Below are 13173 nucleotides of genomic sequence, written 5' to 3'. Positions count from 1 at the left end.
TCCCCCTTGCAGGCAGCGCAGAGGACAAGGCAGCCACGATGCCCGACTCGCCGGCCGATGTGAAGACGCAGTCCCGGTCCACGCCCCCGAACATGCCACCGCCATCACCAGCTGTCTCCCAGGGATCCACGCGGCACCCCACGTTCACCTCAAACCCTCGTGAGTAGCCCCATTCGCACGGGGGTGCTGAGCAACTGGGGGGAGGGAGATGTGCTGGCGGTCGGCTCCTTTCCTCCACCCTGGCTGCGGCCCCCAGCTGGTCTCGGGGTTCAGCCGCGGCTTGGTTGAGTTCAGTAGTGTTAGTGGGGTGTCCTTCAAGTAGAGTGGAGTCCTTTTGGGGGGACCCGTGACTCTGCTGCACTGCTTTGATGGAAGGAAAGGGCACCTTGGGGTGCTCTCTGTTGACAGGCTCTGGATTTGGGTGCACCGTTCCTGACCTTAACAGAGGAGAAGGCCTTTGATGGCGGAATCAGGAGCACAAAGCCTGGGCCGAGAAGGTTGCTTCCTCGCCCCCCCCCCCACTTCCCCTCCTGCAGGGTCTCTCCCTTCTCTGCAATGACCCGGGCTGGTTTCTTTCCTTTGGGAGGGGGAAGTTCTGATAGAAGCCCCCCCAGGCAGCAGACAGGCAGGCAGGCAGGGAGCTACCCCACTGTACTAATCCCACAGTCAGATCAGCAGCCAACCTCTTTTGTGGAAGGGTTCTGGCCTTCTTCCTGGGGACCCAGAACTGCTTCGGGTGCCAGGCGGGTGGGCTTGGATGGCGTCCACCTCCCTCTTCTCTCTTTGGGCCTCTTTCAAACGCTACCATATGGCACCACATTTGGAGTGCCAAGAAAACAGTCCCGCGCCCCACCCCGTGGGAAGAGCAGGCTTTGGCGGATGCCAGCCGGCTCTCTCTGCTCACGCTGCTTCAAAGCAAGACAGGGATTTGCAGCAGCAAGAGGAGCAGCAGGTCCCCCCCAGCGCCCGTCAGGACAGCCAGGCCAGAGGAAGATCAGGGTCGGTTTCCAGAAGGAGAGGCGTCGCAGTCCAGGATCTCAGACGTTTGGAAGCCTTCAGGCATAATAAGAACCTACTCTGCACATGCTCAGAGAGTGGATGCTTTTGTGTGCATTCCAAGCTTGAACCTTGGTGGGGGGGCGGGTTTAAACCAGGCTGTGGAATAGCCTCTGTGTAATTTGCATGGCAGGAAACCCCTTGTGGGTTTGCCCGTTCTCACCTTGCGTCCCAGAAATAAAAGGTCTGGCATGGTCTTTTCCAGTGACCCCTAGTTGCCATTACTCATGCCGCACTGCTTTGCCCCCAAATAATCTTTAGAATAAATTGGATGGTTTTAAAGCCGGGGGCCCTGGTTATAGACAACTCATTCTGCTGCCAAGGCCCACCCACCCCACCCCACCCCACCCCATCTAAGGTGTGGAAGAACTGGTGGGAGATGGGAGAAAGGGCAAGGGGGTGATTGGGGAGCGTTGGATCAACAGACATCGAACCATTCTGCACATCTTCACTTTCCCCAACCATGGCTGTGCTCCTGACTTTCTCTTGTTCCGCTGTGGGAAGTGGGGGGGCTGCCCTTTGGTGCTTGGGCAGTTCGGGCAGGTGGGAGATGTCCGCCTTGCTCAAGCAGAGCCCTGCACAGCGTGGGATCTGCCGGCCTTGTGTGGATTTCTGGCAGCTCCTCACGTTCTGTCTGATGGGCCCAGAACGAGGCTGATGGAGCTTCCTGCGTGGTCCGGGGGGTCCAGGCAGTGCATGGCCCAGAGGCAGCATGTGCTCTTAGCACGCCAAAGAGGGGGTGGATTCAGTTCTTGATAATGCACGATCAGAGGCTCTCAGGTATCGGAGGTCTTAGAGAATAACACTGGACTCGAAGGAACAACCATCACCTGGCTGAGTGCGCAGGAAAGGAGACGTTGCTCGTTAGCAGAGGCCAGTTTTAGAGGTGGAAACTCCAGGGTTCCTTCACAGCGTTTCCAAACGAAACCAATAATTAGAAGCTGAGCTTCGTTGGTCAGAAAAGGTGCCACCAGACTCTTCCTGATCTCTGACTCCTGTAGACAGACTCAGCTGTCCTCCTACAAGGTCTACAAGTGAAACCGGGGTCCAGAGAGGAGAAGCTGCGAAAGACTCTCTGACCGGAGAGCTGCTGCTCCTTCCAGCTGGCAGTGTGCCAAGCAGTGTGACTTGCTCCATGGGAGCTTTCAATGCACCCAGGTTGTATAATTTCCAGAAGGTCATTCGCAGAAGACCTCAGGGCTCGCTTTACCCGGAGACTGGCTTCTCAGCCGCGTCCCCCTCGTGAGTCAACCTCTGGCCGGGCAAGGGCCACTACAAGGCATTGTGTGGCTTGGGCCCCGGAGCCAAATGCTGACCACTCCCGTTCTGGGTAGGAAGGCCAACTGGGTTCTCTTCCAGCGGCTTCTGGAAACCGCACCCCCCAAGAGGCCCCCCAAGAGGGCAGGGGGCAGCCTAGCCGGAGGGCTCAGGACCAACAGCCTGGCACACAGCTCCCATGACAACCTCTCCCTGCTGCCTCCAGAAGTTGTGCCAAAGGCAGCCGCCTCCCTTCCCTTAAAGGTAGCCCAGCCGGAGGAGAGCGAGGCAGGGCACCAGGCAGGGGTGCGCTTTCCTGCACTCCCTGAGCCGGTTGGCGGTTTTCAAGTGTTCCTCCGCTGCTGTTAAGATTCGCCCACCAGCGTCTGATTGTTGTCTATATCTGGATTTTGTTCTTTGGCTTGGCTGATGGGAGCATTGGGCAGCTCTGGCTTGGCTGAGAGCCGCCCCTCCGCCAGCAGGTCGCCATCCGGCAGCCCAGTCGCCCACGGTGCCCCCCTTCTGGAACCACCACCAGCTCTGCGGGATCCGGAGTGGCATCAGCGTGGCCCGAGTAGCAGGGCATTGGCTGCGGCTGCTGTGGCAGATGGGCGCCTTTCCTTCGCTTGCAGGTGAAAGATCCAACGGCAGATGGGTTGCCGTCTCTGCAGCACGGGGCTTGGTGCCGAAGCCCCAAAATAGTTGCTGCGAGAACAGCTCCGTGCGCCAGATCGCTTCACTGTTCAGCTCCAAGCTGTAGCGCCCGGCTCAAAATTAGCAACTTCAGAATTGAGAGAGAATTCCTCTTTCGTCTTCCCCCTCCTAAGGTTTGGCAGGTTGCGGCCGAGCCCCAGGAAATCCTCCAGCCTCTCTATGGAGGGGGTGCTTTTTTCCCCCCCCCTCCTGATCCTGAATCAGTCTCTAAGTCAATTTGAGCCTTCCTCTTTGAACCAAACGTTCTCTAATTAGGACCCGGATTCTGTCCAGGTTTGCTTTTCGTTATCCTCAGCGCAGAGGAGGGGCTCCTTGCTCATTTCTATGATTCCCCTAAAGGAGAGCTCCTCACACCCACCCCAGCCATACCAGAATAGCTATTTTCCCCACGAGTAATGTGAGGATGCATTTACCGGCTTAGAAGGGGGAAGGCTGGGAAGGGAGGAATTTTGACAGCTGGCGCTTTGCCAGGACGAAGAGCTGAGCTACGTTCAGCTCTTGGGTTGAGGGTCCACGCCTGGGAACCTGGCCCAGGGCGTTGCCTTTGGTGGGAGCCCCCAGCCATTGGAGCAGACCCCTAAGCCCCCCCCCCCCGAGTTCCCAGGCAGGCCCAGCCTTGGAAACCCACCAAGGTGCGAAGGGAAGGCAGAGATCAGCTCCCATCTGGTGCTTCTCCAGCCCTTTCTGTGGAACGCTTCCACTGGCTCAGCTCAGGAGCATCGTCTGGTACCTGTACGCGCATTGTGGAAGGTGCAGGAGCACACCGGGTTCTTCTGCAAGCCAGGGAAGGAGGACCTCCCTGGCAGACCGTCAGCCGAATTTGTAAAACGTTGAGGCTAGCTCCAATGAACACTTCGCCCGGGCACCTGGACTTTCTCTCTCGCACGCACGCAGGCAGGCAAGATGAGCGGCTTGCCCGTCCTTGGGCACCATCTTTAGGCAGCTAGACCAGCTCTCCCTGAAGCGAAGGACCTGCGTTCCAGACTGGTCCTGGATCGCTGAAGCACCAAAGCCAACCCCACTTGGTTTGGGCGCTGCCTGGACCAGCCTTTGCTTTCCAGATCTTTGCCTTCGAGGCAGGAGCCCCACAAAGGCACCAGCTACACTCAGCAGTTTCCTTCCCGCCTTTGTGGCGTGAGCTGACCCAATTCTTCATTTCCTTAGTTTACGAGAAGGGGAAAAAGCTGTGTTTTTGCTCTGGGGAGGGACACCTGCAAACAACGGGGTGGACCATCCTTCACCAGCCTACCAACCCTGGCTGTCAGCTGCCAACCTAATTTAGCCTCTCCTGATATATTTTGAAACTTGAGGCTTTCAGGATATTTGTAGGGTTGAAAAGAGCCTAAATATATAACACAGTAAAGCGTGCTTTTCAGAATGCGAGTCTACCTGTTTCTCAGCCTGCCCTCCCCTCCCTGCACTTTCAGCCGAGCCTTATGGAAGAGGATAATGGGTTGGGTAACTATTCAGTGAGGGACCTCACGGACGTTGCAGATTCCTTACTGGGGCAGTCCTGCACGGCTTCTCTTTTTGCAAAATACCTTGCTTTAGCACTGAGCTGATATTGAAGCAATATCCTTGTGATGTGCAGATTAATAAATGCATGACTGATGTGGAAGGGAAGGGAAGAGTCTTCTTTTTCGTCAGTGGGCCAAAGGGCAACCAAGTCTGATTTGGCATGAAGACTGCCAGTTGCTTACCTCCGGCTATAATTTCAGGATAACACACGCAGGCAAGCCACACCAGGGTGCCGATCAGCAGGACATTTACTTAGGAACGGTCTCCTGAGCCTGCTGCACAGATTAGAGTAGTGATCTCAAGGCCACAGCCTCACAGCCTTGCTGTTCCTGAGCATCTCGAAAAGAGGGGTGAGAATTTGTAAGGGTCTCACCACTGGAAGGAAACTTGCAGGTCCCAACCGGATCTCCCCGCTGAGATCATAAAGCCTTGGGGGTAGGAGAAGGCATACCCCCGCCTCTGGTCTCTCCTGATAGCGTATGTTTTATTTTACTTGCAGATCGTGAAGCTGGGCCGCCGATGTTTCTCCCCCGCGGCCGTTTTCATGGTTGCTTGAAATGGTCCATGGTGTGTCTCTGTAAGTAAGATGAAACAAACCCCCCCTCGAGAGACCCAGAGGCTGGAGCTCAGCTTTGCTTGCCCCCATAGAAGAGCTGGGGAGAGGGGGGGAGCTGCCAGGCAGCAGCATTTGGAGGCGGGGGCTCGGGGGGGAGGGGGCTCCCTCCTGGGTGGGGGCCCTTCCCATTTGCTCCGTGAAGGGCCCTAGTCAGCAGGGCTGTCTGCACGATATGGTCCAAAAAGTCAAGATGGCGGCGGCCAGGGCGTGATCCAAGCTGCATTGGTTTTTTTACGTGCAATGCATGCTAAATGCAGCGCACGTCAAAAAGAGGTAGAGCTTGATCACGCCACGGCAGCCACCATCTTCACGTTTTGGACCGTATCCTGCAGACAGCCCTGCTAATTACTGTTAACTGGCATGACAAGGAGTTTAGCCCAGAGGACTGTACTTTCTTCTTAGGATTTTTGGAGAATTTCCGTTTTTACCCCTGGCACTCCTCTGCAACGGGCCATTTTAAATTTGCATTCACTTCCGTTCATGTCCCTCTGCAAGGGATCAGTGATGTGCACTTGTTGTAAGAGAGGCCCGATGCAGCTGCACTTCAGAGTTTGTCCCTTCCCAGTTGAGTCAGGATAGAAAAGCGCTTTGGACATCCTCTGCAACCTTTGTTTCGGTTGTTATTTGGGTTAGAACAGCGATGTTGAGACCACGCGGATATAAGAAATTTCGTGTTCCTTCCCTCCAGCGTTTGCCCTTTTGCATCTCAGGCTCTGAACAAACTGCCTCTTTGCAGCCCTGTGGAATTTTGTTTGGCTCCTTCTGGCCCTGTACGGACCATTTAAGACGTCTTCAAAGAAGCTGGACCACAAGCATTTTAATAGGGTTGTTCCCCGGGACAGCTGGAATGTTTGTGGGCATTCCGTACCACCACAATATAAGTTCAGTGAGTCGCTATTAAGAGGCTGTTCCAATCCTGGGAGAATGAGATCACATGGAAGGAGTGATTCCAGCAATGCTGAAGCCAATAATGCCAGATCCAGCAAGCCCCCGGACTATTATCTCTAGAGGCCCCTTTCTCTCCTTCCTCCTCCTCCTCATCAGCAGACGAGTCCAGCAGGGCCAGAAGAGGGCCCTGGGCAGCAGATGGGCTACTCTGAGCCCTCCACCCAGGGTCCTTTGCCACCGCATCCACTGCCCTCTCCCAGCATCACAGAATTCTTGTTCTTCTACTGCACGGCACTTGAAAAGCATCTGTAGCAATGCTGGGGATTCTTGGTTAGGACAGGGAACGATCGGGGGGCACGAGAGAGGAAGTGGAAAAAAGCCGTTCCGGATTTCATGGGTGGTGGACACTGGGTGCCTCATGGGTGAGGAGGTGGGACAGAAGCGATAAGAAATGACTGAAGGAAGAAATGCAGAACGCTGGATTGGCTCCATCCAGCAGGCTGCTGGAAGGGCTAACGCTGAGATCCCCCCGAGTAACACGAGTGATCAGAAGGCCTGGCTGATCAGGAAGGAGCAAAGCAGTTATACAGTGGCTGCATTTGGAGGCTGACCTTGCTCAATTCATGCTTGCTCAGGAAGCGGTTGAAGGTCTGGTGGTTCTCCAGGGTCTGGGGACAAGCTGACTGTAAAGCCCCCTTTGGTGTTGCTTTGCTTCACTGTTTTTGTGTTCTCTGGTTGTTGTAGGTGCTTGAATTCGGTCGGTTTTTAGTTGTCAGCTGCCCAGAGTCGTTGGGGAGTCAGATGGCCTCTATGTTAACTAAAATAAAAATAGAACAAATATGCGTCAGGTAGTGGGGGACGAGATGCGGGAGCAAATCCTCGGATCCCGTCTGCACCCACTGCTCGCTCGGGGGTCTGCAAGCAGCACTGCCCCTCGCCTGCCCAGCCTCCTCCTGGCGCTTCAAAGGGACCGAAGCCCAGAGCGGAACCCAGGACGCGCCTCCTGACCGCCCAGACGCATGCCAGGCAACCCCGTGGGCCGGCGGTTGGCACCCCGACTTTTCCAAAGAATCCCCACCTTTAGCTGAAGGGAACCCCCAAGGCCGCCTCCATCCACGAAGCCCCAGCCTCAGAGACATGTGTGGAGTTTAACTTAGTAACACACCTGTCACTGGAATAAAAGCAGTTGTGGCCGGGCGGTTATTTTCGGCACCTCTTTAGCAAGCGGCAGCTCTCGCCCTGCCGGAGAGGGAGTGGGAGCCGGAGGAAGGCAGCAAAAGTCCGGACGGCTGCAGCTTTCCGCGGAGGTGCCGCGACAACGGCAACGGTTAGTGGCGGGTGATGAGCGGAAGACGCCCTGGTGGACTCGGCATCTTCTCTGGCCTGCTTGGGAGGGACGTTTTTCAAAGGCTGGGGGCATTCGAGGCTTGCCTTTTGGGGCCCGCCCTCTGCCGAGCAGGGGGAGACCGACGGCCGCTTCTCCTGAGCGTCTTTGCAGGCAAAGGGGCTGTTTGGACCCGAGGTGGCCGCTCTGGGGGCTTTTGGGGGCAGCCGTGTGGCTCTGCGAACGTGCCACATCTGCTGGTCCGAAATGGCAGAGGGTGCAAAGATATGGCTGCGCACGGCTCGCCTGGGTCAAGCCAGCCTTAAGGAACACTCGTCGGCCATCTAGGAAGGCTTGCGAGATGCAGGGCGGGAGGGGAGGATTTGAGGCTGTTTTCCTGCCCTAAGAACACGTTATCTCAGCGGGGTCTGGGAATAATCGCTGTGGCTCTGGGCAGGCGTTCCACCTCCGCTTTCATGCCTGGACGGGAAGAGAACAAAAACGTTTTGTGTGACAGGGACTGGAAGGAGCAGAGGAGACGCGATCTTGGGATGTTATTCCAGCATGTTTGAAATGGGAGCTTAGCCTCAGGTAGCTGGGAGGAAGTCCCTCGGTGGAGTTTTCTCGTGAGGAGATGGAAAACAGCATCAGCCTGCATATGTTTGCATGGACGGAACCCTCCCTCTCTTCAGCGGGGCTGTCTTTTTGTGGGTATCTCTGGGGGAAGATCGCCCCATCTATACGGGCTGTCACAGCAGAACCAGATTCCTCTCCCGGCTTCCCCCAGAGGTCTGGATAACGTACATCGTCCTTCTTGCTTTGTGGCTTCTCTTGCATTAGCAGCCAAGGTCTGTGCACCAGGAGCATCTCTTGAAGGTTGCACAGGAGACTCTCGAGGGGGCTGGGCAGCCCTCGGCCCCTCCTCTTAGAACTGACTTCTGCAGGAAGGTCTGAGGTTAACCTTTCGGCTGGGTGCTTAGCTGAACCTGTCCCCTCTTTCCGTCTCACTACTTCCTTTCTGAAGGCAGTGGGGCACGGTTTGATTTTTGGGAGCTCGAAAAGCCCTAACGAAAAGCATGCTGTTCTTTTCTTCTAAGACATACTTTTAATACTTCAGTTCTTGGGATGATTTTATCAGCTTTACGGTTTGCTGGCTAATTTTCCTTCGTTCATTCTACATCTGCATGAATATAGAATTCTTGGATGGAAAGGAAGGGTGCAGTTTTCTGAGCAGTTGTTCAGAAGGGGGTTGCCAATGTCTTCTGGGGGGGGGTGGCTCACTTTCCCGTCAAGCCTACCACACTGGGACTCCTTGCCAGTCCCAATCCGAGTTTAACCCAGCCTGAACCTCTATAGCTTCCAAGCCCAATCAAGGTCAAGCATGGTGAGGCCCAATGTCTGCTACTGGTTTTCATCTGTACAGTGCATATTTAAAATGGTCCATCTTAATCTCTCTGAGTTCACCTTCCAGATCGTATTTGATCTTACTCCTTTCTCCAGGTGATGCTCACTCAGTTCCTTAAAACCTTTCAATCAGTTTATCTGTCACCTCCTTTGGGAAACTCCACAGCTTTGTTGGTGCTAAAATGTGGAAATCCAGTTACCACCTTTGTTTTAGCTATAAATCTCCTCCCACTTTCTGCCACCAACACAGCTGGTTGAGGTATCACACTCCGTAATTTCAGGCCCATCCTTGCTGTAGGGGAACAAGCATTTCTTGTCTTGGATCCGTCCTCCGTGCCTCCTGTGGGCCATTCCAGCTTGACTGGAGCAAAGCTTCAGATTGAAGAGGAATGGAAATGTGCCCACGGAGGGTCGGGCCCTGTCACAATGGGCCAGTCTACCTGATTAAAGTCATACATTGAGGTCATTCCGATCACTGTGGAACCCGGCCTGTTTTCTTAAGGAGGCCTTTCAACCCTAAGGTTCTAAGAGGCTAAAAACGCTCCCTTGCGGTCTTCAGCAGATACTTCCAATGCCGATTATTTCCCAGTATAGCTGATATTTGCATTCAATCTGTGTTAGAGTTCCATCCTCAGAGCAATGATAGCCCTAGTTAAATAGATCTCAGGGGCTACTGGGGGTGGGGTGGGGGGGAAGAGGGAAATCCAGCCTCTGAGGTGCAGCGTCAGTCAAAACTGATGCCTTTGACCCAGCTGGACCAGTGTTCTGACTAGCTGTAAAACGGTTGCTTACATCTCTATATTTCGGCGTTCTTGGGTGAGCAGGATGGAATCCCTGTGCATCTCTAGGTTGAACCTTTTAGAGCAGCTTTTTCAACCTCCGTGCACCACCTGCTTCTAGTGGAGGACACACTCTACCCTTTCTAGAGCACTCCCTCTCCAGACAGAGTGTTGGACTAAAATTCACTTTGTCCCCACTCAGATAAGCCTTCCAGTTGAGGAAAAAACCACAGAGCTTTAAAAGCTAATTTATAACCACGTATGCTTTTTTGCATTACTGCCCACTTCATCCCAGGTGTAATCACCACATGCAAATGAGAGGTGGGGAGAGGCTCTAGAGGGCCTGGGCAAAGTCACTGAGCAGCCATTGAGTCTGGGGGCCTGTTGGCGTGGTTTAATATAATACCGAAAGGAAGGGAAATTAGGTGTTTGGCTAAGAGGGCAGCTGTGCACTTCAGGCCCCAGCAACAAATATTAGGGGGTATCTGGACCTCTCTCCTGGGGGGAATAACAGGACAGGAAGGGAAAGGGGAAATGTATTTGCAAATTCTATTTCCAGAGAATTTTGAATTTTCCATCTTGTCCTCCAGCTCCCTCAAGGTTTTCCTGTTTCCTCACAGTAATGAATGGAAGCAGCCATTCTCCCACGGCGATCAACGGAGCGCCCTCCACCCCCAATGGCTTCAGCAACGGGCCAGCCACTTCCTCCACTGCATCCCTGTCCAACCACCAACTTCCTCCAGCCTGCGGTGCCCGCCAGCTCAGCAAGCTGAAGCGTTTCCTCACAACTTTGCAGCAGTTTGGCAGCGATATCTCTCCGGAAATAGGGGAGCGGGTTCGCACTCTGGTGCTGGGCCTTGTGGTAAGTTCCAGTCCACTTCTGGTGGTGGGAGGTCAAAGGTCCTTCGGACTGTTTGCAACCACCAGCCTTAGTCAGATACTGCTGTGAAAACCACAGCTGCTGGTTCCACCTAATGGGATTGACTCTGTCAGTGCAGAATCTTAAGATGCCTGAAAAGCTAACAAGTACAAGACTGTGTAAGCCAAGGTCTAGTTCACCCAACACCTGATGTACAGTAATCAGTTTGCAAACCTGTGTATGTCTGTGTTGAGCGGCAGATGGGCATAGAGAAAATAAATGATTGGATCTGAAGGTACGCAAGCCTGCTTGTTTCCGCTGCAACAGATTAACATGGCTACCATTCTGAAGTTTGTTGGCATGCAATATGTCTGGACCTCGGTTTCAGTTAGTTTGCCCGACCCAACCTGCCGCCTTCCAGATGTGATGAAACTGCACTTCCCAGAACTTCCAACATGTTGCTTGGGAATTCTGTGACTTACTATCTGAAACGCATTGAAACATATCGGGTGGTCAACAAAGCAGTTACCAGCTTTCTTCCTGGTTCTTAGGCCTTTATCAGAAGCTGAAGCGGATGATGTGTGTATGCAAGAATGAGTATGTGAAACAAGAGAAAGAAAAGGGAGAATGGTTCTAGGGACTAGGAGACTTTGGATAGTGGAAAGTAATGGAATTGGGAGAATGAAGATCCTAGGCAGAAATTAAGAGGAAAATAGAGGTCAGGTCTTTCAAGGTGGGGATCTGGAAGCAAATCAGAAGTCAGCAGAAAGAGTTTTTGAAGGGCCTCCATGGTCAGTTACAAAGATGCAGAGGAGTAAGAGAGGATTCTATGGAAGTGAGGAAGCCTTGGGGAGTCAATGAAAAATTCTAAGGATGACCTTGAAGAAGGCAGCTTGAATAAAGCCCCTCGTGGCTTCATCATGAGTTCATCCATTGACCTGTTTTGGTTTTCACCTTGTAGAATTCCACGCTGACAATTGAAGAATTCCATTCTAAGCTCCAGGAGGCCACAAACTTCCCCCTGCGTCCTTTCGTCATCCCATTCTTGAAGGTAAGACTTCCACCCTGTGTGATTCGAGTCCCACTGATTCTGGCATCAGTCGTTTCAGAAGGGGAACTTTGTTACCCCAGCAGCCCTTTTTCGCTTAAACAAATGCAGCTGCTGAGATGGATCCCTATGCATTCGGTTGAAGTGATTCTTCCAGCCCTCTCAAAAACACACAAACCCGTTCATTTAAGGTCTTTGAGAGCACTGTTCTTTGGAAGACCCTGCTGGGTGTTCATCACGGCCACCAGTAGGTTGTCATCCCCTGCAATCTTGGTTGGTTAGTTTTCTAATTGCAGGACCAGGGAGTCCTGGGAAAGGAATGAGGATGAGTCAGCTCCCATGGAAAGTGGGTGGTGTTCCCAAGGATGCCTGCAAGATCATAAAGGAAATTACTCCAAGATGACAAGGAGGCCCTGTTGCAACTGTTTTGCACGAGGAAGCTCCCAGGACAATCTCGGAGCCCGAGAAGCTGCTGCCCGTCTAAAAGTGACTATTCTGGTTAAATGGACAGACAGTTTGGCTGGACAAAGCCATTCCCTTGCCCTGTAGAGAAGTCCTGCCAATCAGAACAGGTAGTAGAGACTTAATGGCGCAAAGGATAATCAAGACGTTTGCAGGGGCGGCAGCTGTGCCAGCCTCCCTCCCCACTTGGCTGTTGGTCTTCTTTCCTCTTGCGTTGATTTCTCCAGCCCAGCCAAGTTCTTTTCAGAAAACAAATCCTTTTGCATAGAAGAATTGGATGATTTCAGAAGGGTTGCCAGTGCAAAACCTCCTTTGCACAGTAAGAAGAGGCTTTGTTTGGAAATCTTCTCATTTTCTAAAGAATCATAGCTTTAGCTCAGTGTTCAGTTTCTAGATTTATTGAGCATTTTTGGAGAAGCAAATTGCTCTTCAGGAGAATTTGCGACGAGCACTTTCAGCTGCCCTCATTCTTCAGAGGCATGAAAGGGAGAAGCTTTGTCTTTCTCCTCTTCTCTTCCTTACCAGCGCCCCCCGCCCAGCCCATTCCTAATTGTCTGGAGCAGCAATGTCCTTGTTTCCAAAGAAACCGTAGAATCCTTTCTGGACCCAGAAAATTCTGTTTTCCCACAAAACTCTAAGCAGTGTTTCCCAACCTTGGCAATTTCCAGGTGTTGGACTTCCACTCCCAGCATTCTTATCAACGGTCATGCTGGCTGTAGAATTCTGGGAGTGGAAGTTCACACACCTGGAAATTGCCAAGGTTTGGGAAAAACTGCCCTACAAGTTTCTATTTCTGAGGGTGAAACTACACATTACCTTAAGTGCATAAGTAGCAGTAGAAGCTGAGGAAGGTCTCATCAGGGCCACCACAGCAGGACCAAGAGAGAACTTAATCCTTTGCCCCCAGGGTGGCTGGGGTGCTGATGGTCTCTTCTGCCCCAGAACTGTGGCTTACTGGGGGAGAGCCAAGGGGAGAACCAGGATGAAAACGTTAATTGGATGCTTGACTTAGGATGGGTTCACACAACATGACAGGCTGACAAGACTGGGGATGGGGCCGTGTCTGATTCAGTGGCGTTTGGGGTTCCAGCAGGTTGTCAGAATCAAGTCTTCGGTTAAGCCATGCTCAGGCTTAACGTATTTATACACAACATGTGATACAAACACGACAGCTGTGTTTTGTTTACTGGGTTAAGAGTTAGGTGCGCAATGTGAATTCAGCTGCAATGTATAGTTTAATCCCAAGCA

General features: G+C 53.0%; 1 protein-coding gene across 7 annotated transcripts in view; it reads left to right on the top strand.

Moving 5' to 3' along the window:
- The window catches only part of CBFA2T3 (CBFA2/RUNX1 partner transcriptional co-repressor 3), a 75290-nt gene that overhangs the window by 46128 nt on the left and 15989 nt on the right, over positions 1-13173 (top strand). For 4 of the 7 annotated variants that reach the window (XM_088136234.1, XM_088136238.1, XM_088136239.1 and 1 more), the window contains exons 2-5: positions 13-159; positions 5045-5122; positions 10177-10418; positions 11377-11466. In XM_088136234.1, the coding sequence (XP_087992360.1) occupies positions 39-159; positions 5045-5122; positions 10177-10418; positions 11377-11466 (531 nt within the window). In that variant the 5' untranslated portion in view covers positions 13-38. Of the gene's footprint in view, positions 1-12; positions 160-5044; positions 5123-10146; positions 10419-11376; positions 11467-13173 lie in introns of all 7 variants that reach the window. The other 3 variants (XM_088136240.1, XM_088136237.1, XM_088136236.1) reach the window with 2 other exon arrangements.

Source organism: Python bivittatus, unplaced genomic scaffold, assembly GCF_059951505.1.
Source record: "Python bivittatus isolate LINGU-HERP-01145 unplaced genomic scaffold, Pbiv_v1 ctg000190_np1212, whole genome shotgun sequence".
Taxonomy (NCBI): domain Eukaryota; kingdom Metazoa; phylum Chordata; class Lepidosauria; order Squamata; family Pythonidae; genus Python; species Python bivittatus.
Note: the sequence above shows the minus strand (reverse complement) of the source record. Positions and strands in the feature narration are given on the sequence as shown.